This window comes from Lutjanus erythropterus, chromosome 10, assembly GCF_056507025.1.
Source record: "Lutjanus erythropterus isolate fLutEry1 chromosome 10, fLutEry1.hap2, whole genome shotgun sequence".
Taxonomy (NCBI): domain Eukaryota; kingdom Metazoa; phylum Chordata; class Actinopteri; order Lutjaniformes; family Lutjanidae; genus Lutjanus; species Lutjanus erythropterus.
Window position 1 is genome coordinate 19792990 of NC_139326.1, and position 14999 is coordinate 19807988.

At 38.0% G+C, this 14999-nt stretch overlaps 1 protein-coding gene across 1 annotated transcript; it reads left to right on the forward strand.

The window, feature by feature from the left end:
• Positions 1–1832: 1832 nt before the first annotated feature.
• On the forward strand, positions 1833–13274 carry LOC146320342 (SH2 domain-containing protein 6). Its single transcript, XM_084728593.1, is given in 19 exon segments — positions 1833–2118; positions 4417–4442; positions 4561–4595; positions 4698–4729; positions 5572–5665; positions 6198–6265; positions 6374–6407; positions 6496–6600; positions 7888–7916; positions 8319–8355; positions 8478–8553; positions 8802–8832; positions 9008–9044; positions 9159–9246; positions 9402–9439; positions 9620–9663; positions 9745–9813; positions 11698–11856; positions 11967–13274. Coding segments are annotated over 19 exon segments (1266 nt in total). The 5' UTR covers positions 1833–1971; the 3' UTR covers positions 12084–13274.
• The last annotated feature ends 1725 nt before the right edge of the window (positions 13275–14999 follow it).

Here is a 14999-nt window from a genome sequence, read left to right on the forward strand (position 1 = left end):
TTTGTACTGTGTGTACTGTAGTTTAATTAATAATTTATTGTCACTGCCATTATAACCACATCTAGCAACATACTCCTCTTTTGTCAATAAATGATATTTGGAATAAATCTTTTTATGCTTCATGCTTCTTGACCTTGTTGTGGTATTTAATCGTCCTCAGTAAATCACTGATAAATTCATTACAGCATGACAGCTGAAAAAAAAAGGCCCGGGTCATCAGCGTCTGAATGAAATTAAATTTTGTCAAGCACATTCCTCAGTCATGACTGATGAAACTCCGAGCTGGAAGTCCTGTCTGTGGGAGATTAAGTGAAAAAATGTGTCTCAGTATCAGTTGAAATATAACATTTTTGTTTCAACAGTCACCCATATCTCACACACACTCTGTTTTCCACCCACATGTGTGAAACATTTCTGCAGCATCCATAAATCAGAGAAAATCATTTCTTAGACGAGTGTGCATGTTTTTTGGCCTTTAACATTTATGTTTAATGTTTCAGATGAACTCTAATGCTTCAGATGAAGCAATAGGGTTGGTCATTTTAGTTAACTGTAATTTATAATGTTCCAAGTTTGATCATTAATTGACTGTGCGAACTTTATCAACTTCAGACCTAAATAAATACTCAGAGGAAATTCTTTAAGTGAAAAACCTCTCAGGCTGGTGGTTCCTGGTCTGATGTGCATCTATTGTGGGGGAAAAAAAATAGGAGCCCGTGTACATCAGAGCCTTTTTCAATTGATTTTCTAGCCTTTACTTTCATGATTGTGGTCTTGTGGACTTTTGCCAGTACCTGTCAGTCATGTAGCAATGAAAATTACTCAGTCAAATGTCGTCAGTTAAAAAACTGGAAGGGAATTCACTAATTTGTAAGAACAGCATTCAGTGTTCAAGGTCAAGGTCACATTTATTGACCCATAACAAATGGAAATTACATAGCTCCTATCCTAATAAACCAACTCATATTACCCAATACTAGGAAACAAATGCCAATAAAATGAAGTTATAGATAAAAACAGCAGGAAACTACATTCATCAATAAACCTGTAAAGGACAGTTAAAAGGGCTAACTGCATAACTCATATTCAAATTAAATAGAAATTACAGTTTACATCCTTCTAAAATTTCCAGGTTGCACTGAACCAGACTGTACTGTGCTTTCGTCCACTGTTGAATAAAAAAGTTGTACCTGTAACCTTGAAAGTCCTTTGATTTCACAAACTCAAATTTTCATGTAAAATGATATGAAATCTCATGATTCAACATGTAAATCATGTGTTAAATGATTTCTTACAGGCAGTAAGTCTGACCGACTGATTTTTTTCACCAATAGTTCAGCGTGGGAACATTACCCAGTAATGATTAATTATTAATGATTAACATAGTGACTTGATTTTATTGAGGGGGTACAATTGCCCCATTCAAGAACAGAAGTATATATATGTATATATATATATATATATACCTACCTTATACAGAATATAGAACATTTTTCTTTGATGACATAATGGTGGTCATTTATTACTGTAAACATATTACGGATTTCTCCTTTAACTTACATTTTAAGCTGAAACAGCTTAAAAAGTACGGACTGTGTACATCACATGTTTTGTGTGCAAACTGTTTACAATAAGCTGAGTGAGACAATTGGTAGTTCTTGTTTTTTTTTAACCTTATATCAGTGCTGTTTTGCTACTTAATCACAACTTATCTTAGTAAGGTTCATTGAGGGCATGAGCATATTTATCAAATGTTAATAAGTAATTTCCACTTTTGATAGCAGATGAAAAATAATGGAGATGTTATTAACCTTTTGCAGCAATTTATATCAGTTTCAGTTGGTTATATGGCCAATACCAGGATGCGGTATGGAAATTTGGAGCCATATCTGAGCTGTGCAGTGGCTGCAGCTCATTTACAGGCAGGCGGTACAGCAGCAGGTGAGCCTGTGTGTCTGACACAGGTAGGAAATGCAAATTAGGTCAGTTAGAGCTGCTCTTCACTTTCTCTCTATATCACTCTCTTTCAATCTTCAAAACCATTTGCATCAAAGGAACGAAACAAAGACATTTCCTCATGACTTGAACTGTGAGACTTGAACTGAAATCATGACGATGGTAAGTGTTGTTTTATTTTGGTCATATTTTGCTTTACATTCTGAAAAGTTTGGGTGGAGTGAGGAGGAAGTGAGCCGCTGCTCTCGATGGCAGAGTTGTAGTGCTGAAGCAGCTGAGTCGTCTTTAAAACTTTAATGTTTCTGCTTTTATTTCAGAACTTTTTTTCATTTGGAGTTCTGAATGGGGCAAAGATATGATGGCAGCTACACAGTTAAAGTTGTGATTGTGTGGGAGTGTGAAGGCAAACAGTAAAAAAAAAAAGCTCAAACAACTCATGTTTACAGATCACCAGAAAGTAAATACTGCACACCTACAGGCATCAGTAATGTGTTTTATCATAGAATAGTTCACTGAAAGTTCAAACAAGTTGGTTAAACATAATTTTGTGTTTGTCCTCCATAAAATCATTTTTTAGGAACATATTTCAATGTACTTTACAAGCATTTTGATTACAAAATGGAATCACAGTTGAGTTTAGCACTTTAGTACTACTTTGTTTTTAATCTGAAATATTCAGGTTTTAACATTTCAACATTTCAAAAATCACAAATTTTTGTTTTGTTTCAATTTGACCAAATAGTGTCACTTCTACAAACTTGTATATAACAGGTCAAGCTTCATATTGAGCTAGTTGTGTGATTTGAACCATACTCTTATTATTTTCTATTTTCTTGCCAATAGTGCTGCTATCACTCTCCCATGATGCATTTCAAACTCTTTCTCGGTAAACATGACCATGCAGTAATTTTGAAAGTGTTCAGTCAGAGATGGCACTGGAGTTTAGTCTGCAGTGTTTCGTGTTGGGAAATATTTACTTATCTGATAACAGAAAAAAAAAGACTTCCTGTGACTCTGTGTATGATTGTAAGAGCAGTTTGTTTTCAAATGTTGGTGCTGAACTTTTTGTGCAGCCATAGTAGCTGCCTGGTATCTTACTATCTCTGTCAAGTACAAATATGCAGACGTCTTGTACAGTAACTGGTTATAATGTAATGCAATGTCATTAATTATCGTGAAAACACAGATACAATATTTCTATTGTCTGGACAGTGGAACATTTGAATGATGCTCCGTGAGCCTTGTCCTTGTTTGCATCAGATTTCACATCATGGTCAGGTGACTTCTTTCCTTTTTCCTCCTGTCGATATTGTGGGCCACTGATAACATTTTTCACTGAGGCTTTAAAACTCTCCCTTAAGAGAGAAGTTACAGCAGCTTAACACAAAGCAGAACATTGCCCCTGTAACTTGATCTTATAATGCAGATATTTTAATGTGAGGAAAAAGGCATAAAAAGCAAAACAGTAATGTAGTTTTCTGTCTCCTTTCCACCAACTCTAATCTGCTCCAAGTTGATGAAAACAACCTGTTTTCTGACATTTTGAAGGCCAGTGTGTGAGAGATAGAAACTCTCCCTCTCTCTCCCTCTGGTCAATCTATAATAATTTACTTTACATCAATACTTCCTCTATGACTGCTCGGCACTGCGGGAAAACAGATACTGTTGCTCCACTTCCTGATTTCACTTTGTGTGTGTGTTATCTGCACCTTCTCCTGCAAACCTAAGAAGTAGTGGAACAGTTACAATTAAACGTCATACGTTCAAATCTTTACTTAGGTAAAAGTAGTAAAAGTACCCATCATGCTGAATTGCCCATTTCATAATAATGTGATCTTACTGGATTGTAGTTAATACACTAAAGTGTGCATCACTTTTATCTTGCAGCTCGTAAAAGTGGAGCTAAAGGATGAAACTTTAAGGGGCTATTTTATTTATTAATTTATTAAAATGTTAATTTAACTTTAAGGAATGCTACTGGCAACTCCCTGTACTTTCTGTTTTAAGATAACATTGAATAGTTTTATTGTAATTATTATTATTATTATTAACAGCATATAATTGAAGTTATTTCAACAAAGTTTTGTGTTGAAATTGTGTCTTGTGTTATTTTGATACCAAGATAGCTTGTGAATTCCCCCTGGGGATCAATAAAAGCTTAATCGATAATAGTACAGCAAAATCTATTTATTTATTTATTACATGTTTTATTACAAATACAGTGGAGTATAAAATAGCTTAAAAAAGAAAGAAAAAGTATCTCAAAATTGAACAGTAAATGTACTGAAGTGTACTAAATAAGGCTCTATTGTCCATCACGATGACCTTCCGTTAAAAGCAGGCTCTGACTCGGGTGTGACAATAAAGCCGATTGATGACAAAAAGTAAATGATTACCAGTTGGGAATGCAGTAAAGTTTATTTTGTCAGTGTTAAATCTGTAAGTTTCTGTGTGTTTCAGAGTTTCTTTGGAAAACTGAAGAACCTGTAAGTACTGTGGCTGTCAACAAAACCTCTTTAGTTTTGCTGTTTGTGTTAATGTGTTAATGTATTATGCATGTAATAAAATGGTGCTCCAGCATCTTCACTCTCCTCTCTTTGTCAGGCACAGTGGACCTCCAGCTCCACCCAGAAGAACAGGTGAGATTTGTCTTTGTTTTGATTATTCACTGGATTACAAATCTTATTTTTTATCAACGTGTTTTTTTTTTTTTTGTTTTTTTTTTAATCTGCCTGTTTCAGATAACAATGCAGGATGGCCACAGGATGAGTTTGTAAGTAGAAAGGGATAAAATCCCTGAATTTGTGCTTTCACTGGTTTCATTCACATATTATTAGATGTGCTACACACAACATTTTTAAACAGCTTTATGCCACATTGTTACTAAATTTTCCATTTGCTCTGTTGGTTCTTTTTGTGCAAAATATCTTGATGCTGGTCATCTTTCCCCTCTCTCTGTGACACAAAGGGTTTCGTTTCTATACTTTGCTTTTTTTTTTTATTTAGTTACCCCACTCAATCATTAACAAAATATGTGTTGCTCATACTGAACTCCAGCAGATTCCCTGCATAGTTTTATGCTGTTGCACACAATGTCCTGTCAAAATGCAGACGTAAAGGTTCCTGTCTTGTGAGCTGTGGTTTCACTTCACTGAATTTCTTATTCTAATGTCTCAGTATTAATGTGGTAATGACTACTTGTGAAAATGCTAAAACATTCAAACAAGAATAGACAAACCAAACGCTGACTCTTGGTGCGGCCTTGTGCATATTTTTGCTGGCATCACTGGTTGTCTTACACGTGAAGGGGAGGGAGAGAAGAGGAGTTTACAGTCTCCTGGCTCACCACTAGATGCCACTGGATCCTACATACTGGTCCTACAGAACCAATTCACAGTACTCTTTTTTCCTCACATAGCTCAACTGTAAAGAGCTGATTGTTTTGCTTTATTTTGATTTGCTTATGTTTTGACTGTTCTTGTCTCATTTTAAACTTTATAATGTTTATATTGGCACTGGAATTATCCTGTTTTCAGTTTATGTTTAACTCTGAAAACCCCAATAAACAAAAAAAAAAAAGAAGCAGAAAATGCTAAATTCTAAATCTAACGGCAGGATGACGATGAGGGTGACATGTATGAAGCGCCTCCCTGTGAGCGTCCGGCTGTGAAAGTCCCACCGAGACAAGTGGAGGAGAACATTTATTTGGGTAAGAGCATTCAATCATTATGGCAAACAGGGTTTGGGTATAAACTATTAAAGGGGCAGTTCACCCCAAAATCAAAAATACATATTTCTCCTCTTACCTATAGTTTTATTTATCCATCTAGATTTGGCGTGAGTTGTTTAGTTTGGGAGCCACAGAGATGCCTGCCTTCTCTGGAATATAATGGAATGGCACTATGACCACTATGACCTGTGGTAGTCAGCAGCAATGTCTCCTTCATGATACGTTTCCTTCTGCATGATAATACAGTTGCAGATGGTGTAAAATAGTTCTGATGTGAAACTGCTCACAACAAGATCTGTGCATTTTCTTAAGTAGCAGGTCATGATTTCTGGAAAGCAACATTGCTCCAAAACACACAGCAAACCAGATAGATAAACAGCATTGTAGATAAAAAGAAAAATATGTACTTTATATTTTTGAGTGAACTGGTCCTTTAAAGCCATGTTCGGCATAGATAACTGTGGCAATATAAAACTATACATTTTCCCTAAAATCCTGTTACTTTCTGCAGAGAGGACATCCAGCCCTGCTGTTCCACAGAGGCACGCTGCTCCTCCACCCAGACCAGGCAAACCCTTGGTAACAGCAGCTGTTTCTGTGTCTCTCTGCATCTGTCACAACATTTAAAACATGTTTTAAGATCTGTTTTAATTAAATGATCTCACCTCTGTCCCCCACAAACCTCAGCCGGATTTCCACTACGATCCTGTCACCAAGAAACGTGAGTCATCCATCTGCATTCATCCACCTCTACTCATCTCTTCAACCCCTTTCCTCAATGTAATACAACTACATGCTTCTCCCTCCAGCACCCGAGATAGACAGAAATGAGAAGCCTGGGAGGAAGAAGATGATGCCTCCTCCACCCGTCCGCTGTGCTCCTGCTCCAGTCCCCACACCCAGCACTGAGGAAGGTGCAGTAATCAGCTCTGCCAACACACATAAGCCTTTCATAGAAATAATTCACCAGCCTACACATCACTGTTGACTGAGATTAAGGTCTTAATGAGGTGTCTAAAATAAATATTTGTTTTCATCTGTCATATGATATTAACAGAAATACACCCACTCCGTGAAAGATTTTTGCATTTGCTGCTCTGTTGTTTTGTAGAGCTTTCCATGGAAAACAAATCCTCCTGACACACAAACAAATTATAGTTTCCAGGAGCAACAGCAGTTTATTTGGACTAAATACAAGCAGAACTGAGCAGAGATTGCAGCTGTGACTGAAACAAAGAGGAGACTGCCACCTAGTGTAGTGTCACTGAGCTGCACCTGGAGTGACTCGCCTGCAAACTGACTACAAAGTGACCTGCAAGAACACTAAATCAAATAGTGCTTAGCACCAAGTTAAAAAATCAAGGGACGTGTCATCTCAATAGAATATTATAACCACTCTCTCTGGCTTTGCCCAGTTGTCCAAAACTTCAGGTCAAAGGTCGGTATGTCCCTCTGTTGGCGCTGCTTGGAAATATCTCTCTATTACACATCTCTGAATGCCTTCAACCTTCTCCACTAATCTCACTGAATGAAGACAACATCAAAAAACTGAAAAGACAAAACAAAATTATGTATACATGATTGTCCTAAATTACAAATCTGGAGAAACTTACATCATCATTAAAAGACAATGTTCAGTGTCCTGGTAGCTCAGTTGGTAGAATGTGCACCCCAAGCACCGAGACTGTGGGTTCTCTACAGCTGCCGTGGGTTTGACTCCTGCCTACAGCCTTATGCTGCATGTCGTCCCTCAACTCTCTCTACTTTTTCTGTCCTTACTTTAGCTGTCCTATCAAATAAAAGCCCAAAAAGTACTTTAAAAAAGACAATGTACAATCTTTGGAAGAAAAAAGTCCCCCTTACCCACCAACATACCACAACTACACAGGAAAACCGCAGTCCTAACAGTGATCACCGTGTATAGTGTTACTGTGTTTGGTCTTGTCCAGTTCTGTCTCATTATGTGTTGTGTTGTTCTTTATGTTTTGTTCTTTTACATTGCATTTAATGCCTCCACCTGTGATATTAATAGTGCAGTATGTTATGTTATATTGTTGTGATATTATGAATAATAAAAAAAAAGATAATGAACTTCAGGACTAACTAACTAACTAAGCTATTATTGGTGCTATTCATCACCACCAGAGGCCCGTATGACACCACAACACCAATCACTGCTTGTATTTTCTTTTGCCTTTCAGATGTGTATCTGGATCCAAATGAGGAACAGGCAAGTTAAACTTGTGCTCACTAACTTCAGATAATGATGATGATATGGTGTATGGTATTAAGCTGCTTATCAAGCGAGTTGAGTCAATCACGGCTGGATTACTTGTTGGGCCTACTGGGTATAGACCCAGGGGCTCATGGGATCAGGGAGCTCCTGAACCTCACAGACCAGGCACAACTTCATTTGCTATCATGCAGATGCAGGAATAAATGGCTACTGTGCTGGTGTAAGATAGCAAAGCCACCTGCACCACCAGTGCAACGGCTTTGTGTTAGATAGGGCCCTCAATCTTGGATAAGATGGATTGTTGCTTCCTCCTTATGTAATAAGAATGTATATCGATGTATATTGATAAATATGCTCTTATTAATATATTCCAATATTTGTCCTCTTCTATTTCAGGAAGATAATGATGAACTGTATTTAGAACCTACAGCTGGTAGGTGGTATCACACTTCACAAGAACTGGCTCTGATGTTAATTGTGATGATCAGACATCAACAGCTACTTAAAATGTGATATGTGCTATGAAAGACAATTTCCTTTCTTCCTGCTCCTCAGCTTGCTCTCCTCCTTCTCATGCAGAAATGAGGATGCCTCCATCTCCCAAGACGGCGCTTGTACCTTCTACCAAACCGTAAGTGCACTTCACTCCGGCTCAAAGCAGCTTTCATCTGGTAACCTAACCAGAGCATGGTGATAAGCACTAACTTGAAGTAACCTGTGGTATACTGTAATCTGTCTGCATAGCTTCAGATTCTATGTCACATCAAACAACGATGCTGTTGTGTTTTTGCAACAAAATGCTAATGTGGCCAATACAGTGGTGGCATTATACAGTAATAACAAACATGCAATGAACGTTAACATTCTGTCTGTCTGCAGGATCAAGCCTCCAGTTCCCAGATATGAGTCTGTGAGTATGTCTGTCCATCTCATTGCTGCTTAGTCTTATCATTTCCTTATGCTAAGCTCTGTTCTCATTTAAAGAAAGAGACTGTCAAGATAGAGGGTGAATTTCATTCTTGCTCTGTATTTCCATTTCCTTCAGAGGAAATTAAGTTCAGAGACTTTTATTTCCTCCTTTTCAGAATCCAGCATTTCCTTCCTTGAATGAGATAAAAACAGGTAAAGACCACATCTTCTTTAGTTATTAAAAAGTAATCAAATATCAGTATAAATCACATCCAAAAGAAATAATTTTGATTGTAATGATGAAGAAGTCATATCTTGTCTCTACAGCTCCCTCATTCAGACGTGACACATTTCCTTTTAAACTCCCTCCACCAACTCCTAAACCCCCCTTGCCTGCAAACCTAACCAAACCCAGGTAAGGCGTGAAGAATACACGGAGGGTGGAGAAGTTTGTTAGACAGTCAAACTGCAAAAATTTGCAGCTTGCTTTGCAGTTGACTACATCTGCAAGGGCATATACATCAGTTTTAAAGTCAGGGTATAACATTAGCCTTTCTGTCTATATTCCAGCCCTCCAAATCCTCCCATGGCAGACACTAAGCCTGTCGGTAAGCTCACTTTTTCTCAGGAAGAGACTTTTTTTTAATCTCGAGGGATGACTGTGTGATCATTTGGGGTATTAGATTATTCATTTAACATAATCCAAACATTACATGGATCATGCTTTACCTCTTTTGGATTTCCCAAACCACTGGTTAACACATAACATGTTTTCTGTCTCTTTTAAGTCTCCTCTAGTGGTATGAGGACAACCAAACAATCTGACAATGAGGTATGGTATCGATCTGCACAGAAAATCTAAAACAAGATGACTGGTTTGCTGTCTACTAACTATATTCATGTTATTTTACAGGACAAAGAATGGTTTGCTGGAGACTGCAACAGACAGAAAGCTGAAGATCTCTTACTGAGAGTCAACAAGGTAAATCAAACAGTTTCCAGGGACGCTGGAAGTCAGTTAGAGTTGGGGGTTGCATCCATTAAATGACATCATACAGGAGACTGTGCTAGATTCATGGTTTTGCATTCATTTGAATATTAATGATAATTGTTATATGTAGGAAATGAAGAGGAAGTGAGATAGAAGATGAACATATATGGATCTACTGATGTCCATTCAACCTGTTCATATGAAAAAAACTGTCACTGTTTGCTCTTGACAGAGTAACAGCTGTTAACAGAGACTCAAGTCATACACTTCACAGATAAACCTGAGAATTACACAGATTTACATCAGGCTTCATGATCAAATGATCAGTTTTTGTTCCATGTTTTCAATTCTGTCCATAAGCATGATTTTTTTCTCTGTATCTCCCTCCCTCCTTTGACTCTTTTTCAGTTCACACTCTGCCCAACCTCAAAAAAATCTGAACATATTTTATACTCTACAACCAAATTACACATCCTGTTGTACTAATGTATGTGTCACTACACAGTGGCAGTAATTGTAGTTACCTAGCCGCAGCTGGCTGGGTTGACTTTTTGGGTTGACTTTAGCTAATTTAATTCAGTGGTACACTCAAAACTCCCTAAAACACTTTAATGTGTTCACCTGTCTTGTCTTTCTTTAACTGGGGGTTGGAAATGAGGTTGTTTCTGCATCATAGGCTAATACTGATAGAAAACATAATCAAACATATCGCATATTTTAGCACACTACATATATAGATCTCAGTAAAAAGGAAAAAGTCACTATACGTTAAACTGATGTTTTTTTTTTTTATTATGCCTGATTTTAGGAAGTGCTGCAGCCCCCACTCTCCATGTCCATGACAGTTTCATTTCATGGTATAATAACCAGCTAATGACAGGAGAGGGAATCACAATCCGTTTCTTTCAACCAAGCAAACACAAAGGCTTAAGGCAGGGTGTTGCACAGATAGGCCTAATGGGGAAACTTCCTGATGTGTGTGTTTTTGCTGACACAAACTGAAGCTGAAATAAAAGCCAGTCCGAGTCAGACAGCTTCAGGGCTTCCACTTCCACCACTTACTCTGTATAATATGCAAAATCTCTTTACATTCCCCTTATTCTCTTTCCATCCCTCTCCTTTATTTTTACCTTCCTGTTCTTTTTGTCAGCCCAGTCTCATGCCAAAGCATGTAATAGACCACCAATGCACCAGAGAGTACCGTGTCAGTGTCACATTTTCCGTCGCCTAGGCATGAAAAGTACAGGCCTTCATGCGGTTGCAGTACCAGCAGGGGGCGATATGACTGGGGCAAAAGACAAATGAAGTATCATGTGCAAGAAAGTCCACAAAGGGACGAGGCAGAATTTTTTTTAGTATTTCCAAAACCTTAGTATGACACAATAGTACATGATGTGCATACAGTTTGTAGGGATATATTACAGTGCACAAGCACTACAGTGCAACACAGGAGTGACGACTACAACATCATAATAACTGACAAAGGCAGACAATGACCAAGGCAGCTCTGACATAACATCAAGACATTTAATTTTAAATGTAAGTAGGTTTCACTTTGCTAGGTGTAATGTATTTTTCAAATTAGTCTGTCATTGGCGTGGGTTACCACAGTTACCTTTATTCAACCAACAAGGAAGCTCTCAGGAAGTAGTGTGATATGTGCTAAGCAGTGCATCTAAAAGGCTCGTTCTACTGTTTATTTGAACAAAAGTATGTTGAACAATAATACACATTTTGGTTATGCAGTGCACAGTGTGTGATTTCAGACACAGCATGAATTTTCATACAGGAGACCAGGGTTTGATTCCAATGCCCTTTTATAAGTAGTTACTTTAATCCCAACCATCAGTTTTCTTTTTTGTTGTTGTACTATAGGACGGAGCCTTCCTCATCCGACACAGCTCAGCCCAGAGCGCTCGGCAGCCGTACACCCTTGCTGTGCTTTACCAACGGAAGGTGTACAACGTTCCCATCCGCTTCCTGGAGGAGACACGAGGTTATGCCCTTGGAAAAGAGGGCAAGAAGAATGAAGAGGTGAGAGTGTGTCAAACAGATTTAAGAGAAGGGAGCAATGAGCAAGATTCCATAAGAATTGAAGGCTTTTATTTAATGACCTCTCCCCTATTATCTTATCTTTCTCTCAGGTTTTTGGCAGCCTTGATGAGATGATTTCCCACCACAAGAATAACCAGTTGCTTCTGATAGACAGCAAGAGCCAAGCCAAGCACACGGCATATTTAACCCACCCTGCACGCCCTTAAAACGACACTACTAGGAGCTTCATATGAGTCATATGAGGATAATTGTACAGTTTGAAAGTTTCCCACTTGGAAATACCACAGATCTACTGTTTGTCACAAAAGTGTAATTACAACTCTAAGAAATCAGTTAAAGCCTGCAGCCAGATGCTTTAGTTATGTTGTTCAGAAATTGAAATACACAATGAAACTTTTGATGTACTGAAAACTTAGATGATGTAAACAGCTGCTCCAAGATACTCAGCTGCAACATGACATGAGATCAGCTTTAAGCGAAAAACCTAAAGGGATCATTTAGATTTTTTTTGTTCTGTGAGGTACTTATCCGTCATCAGTGTCACTCAGTTTAAGTGTATGCTATATTTAGAATATTCTCACTGATTTACCTTGCTGTCAGACAGGCTTTTTCAATGTTAGAAAGCCACTCTCTTCAAAGAAACCGGACTCCTTTGACAAAAACAGTCAATTTACCCTGCAGAATACAGGAGTTGTGGGTCTATTTCTGACTCGATTTGTTAGTTTGTTTGTTACTGTGTGACTTTGGTAAATCTGAACTAACCCTTTAAGACTCCAAAGCCACACAATAACACAAATAAACTAACTGACTGAGGCAGCAGTAGACCAGCAACCCCCGTGTTCTGCAAGCTATAATCACTGTCTGGTGTCTGGTGGCTTTGGAGAGAGAGTGATATTTGGGTTATCTAACTGTGGTTTCCCATTGAAAATGACTGTCTGACGGTGAAATTAAGTGGTGGGAATATTCTAAATACAGAGTACACTTAAACTGATATTGATTTATTTAGGTAAGCCATTTTGCAGGTGGCTAAAGTGCATTTTGCTGCTGACCCTGTCTTCACTAGTATGTGGTTCAGCTTCCTACATCAGTACTCCTGCTGCTTCTCCAAACTGGTGGCGTGCCAGCCTCCATCTACTGTAGGTAATATGTTGACTATGGATAAGCACCTCATACAAGCCCACTTCAACAAATATGAACTGTCCCTTTAAAGCTGAGCAGAGATCATAAAGCTCTGACAAAGTGATTTTCCTGTTTTGTGCCATGTCATTGTTTTAGCAGTAATTGCACAAGGTTAACTGTTCTCTAGTGAAAAGGAAGATGCGTCACTGTATTACTGTAACAGTCATTCTGTCTGGATGTTTCCGAATTTGCATGAAGAAATGACGACCTTGCTGTCAGGTCATTGTGTTTCAATAATTCTTAAACATACAAACTGTTTATTTCTGCTGTTATAAGAGCTGGAGCCACATCACAAGAGCCCCTGTAGAGAGCCGTTTTTCAGCCATGAATCAGTAATGTTTATTTTAGTCACAAGTCCAGATTTGCTGTGCACGTTTCCCCTAGTTTAGTTTAGTTTAGTTTGGTTTAGATAACTTTGATTGTTGATTATACTGTGTTATGTGTCTTTTCAGTGTGATATTGTAGATATTATGCAATACAGACTCAAAGTCAAAGTGTATCTTATATATATAATATATAACAATATATTATATTGTCTTTATTTTATTTCATGTACCACAGTTTTCCTGCTTTTGCCCTGCTGACCAGTTCAGATCACTTAACTTGGACCAAGTTTGGGTTTTGTGTGGTGTGTGTGGTTCATTCAGAGGACTTTGTACATTATGATGGGTTAAAGTCCTCTACTTGTGATGGATCCTTGTCATTGAGGGTCAGTGTGGTGGGCTGAGGGTTTGTGGCTTTAGCTGAGACACCAGTAACTGTGTGTGTGTGTGTGTGTGTGTGTGTGTGGCCACTGACCAGATGCTGTTGGTTATCCCTGCTTCCTGCCAGAGAGAAACCAACTTCTCTGGCCAAACCATGAATCCTGGACCTGTCAGCTCGCTGCAAGGCAGAGGCCTTTGTGCATGATTTAACTCCCAGAGTGTAAAAATAAATATGATGCATATATCAGAGTCCAAGCTAATATTCAAGTAATTTTGATCACCTATTATAGAGTGGTATCAGCTCTTCATATTGCCAAACAACTCTCCTGCTAACTGCATTTAAAATTCACTTTAAAGCATGAATTCAATACAAGAATGAGTAAAAGGCAAATTGTGGTTGAAATTTTTCCTGAAAGTACTGAAATACAGAATGAGCATTATGCTTTTTTCAGCTGAGCACACCAAACATTGTCATGATATCGTTTAGTTGTTAAGAATAAACGCAGTAATGACACAGTTATAACACAGTTTCAAGCTGTCTGATCATATTATACAACAGATGCTTGTTCAGCAGTAGCTGCTGTATTTGCATATAGGCAGGTGGTGTAAATGCACACTAAATAACTTCCTGCAGCCTGTGTAATTTGACAGGTGGATGTAAGGCATCTTGTTGCTCTTTTACAGGATTACTGCTGGGATGATAAACTGATCTCGGGATCCCGACCTGGACAACTTAGTGTGATTAGTTACATACAGTACATCAGCTCAGCATGCACATGTTGCAGAATCCTTTTAAAGCGGTGGTCTAGTGTGTGAGATTTACAGGGAATCATTGGCAAAATATGGCAAAAATATGTTTTCGGGAGTGTATAATCACTTGAAAATAATTGTTTTGTTTTTGTTACCTTAGAGTGAGCTCTTTATACCTCATGTTTGAAAGGGGATGATGATGGGAGGTGTTTGTAATTTGGAAACTCACCACTAGATGCCACTAAATCCTGCACATTAGTATTCATTCACAGAGACTAAATTCCATTTTTAAGTTATAGATTTTTTCCCTAATTAAGTTATACAAATAGAGAGATGACAGGAGATGAAGGGAGAAAGAGAGATGGAGGATGGCATACAACTAATATCCCTGGCCCTGTACATTTCAAATTTAAAACCATAAGACGTAGTAGTACATTTAAGATTTTCATTCATAAATATGATCAACAAATTATAATGTCATAATAACTC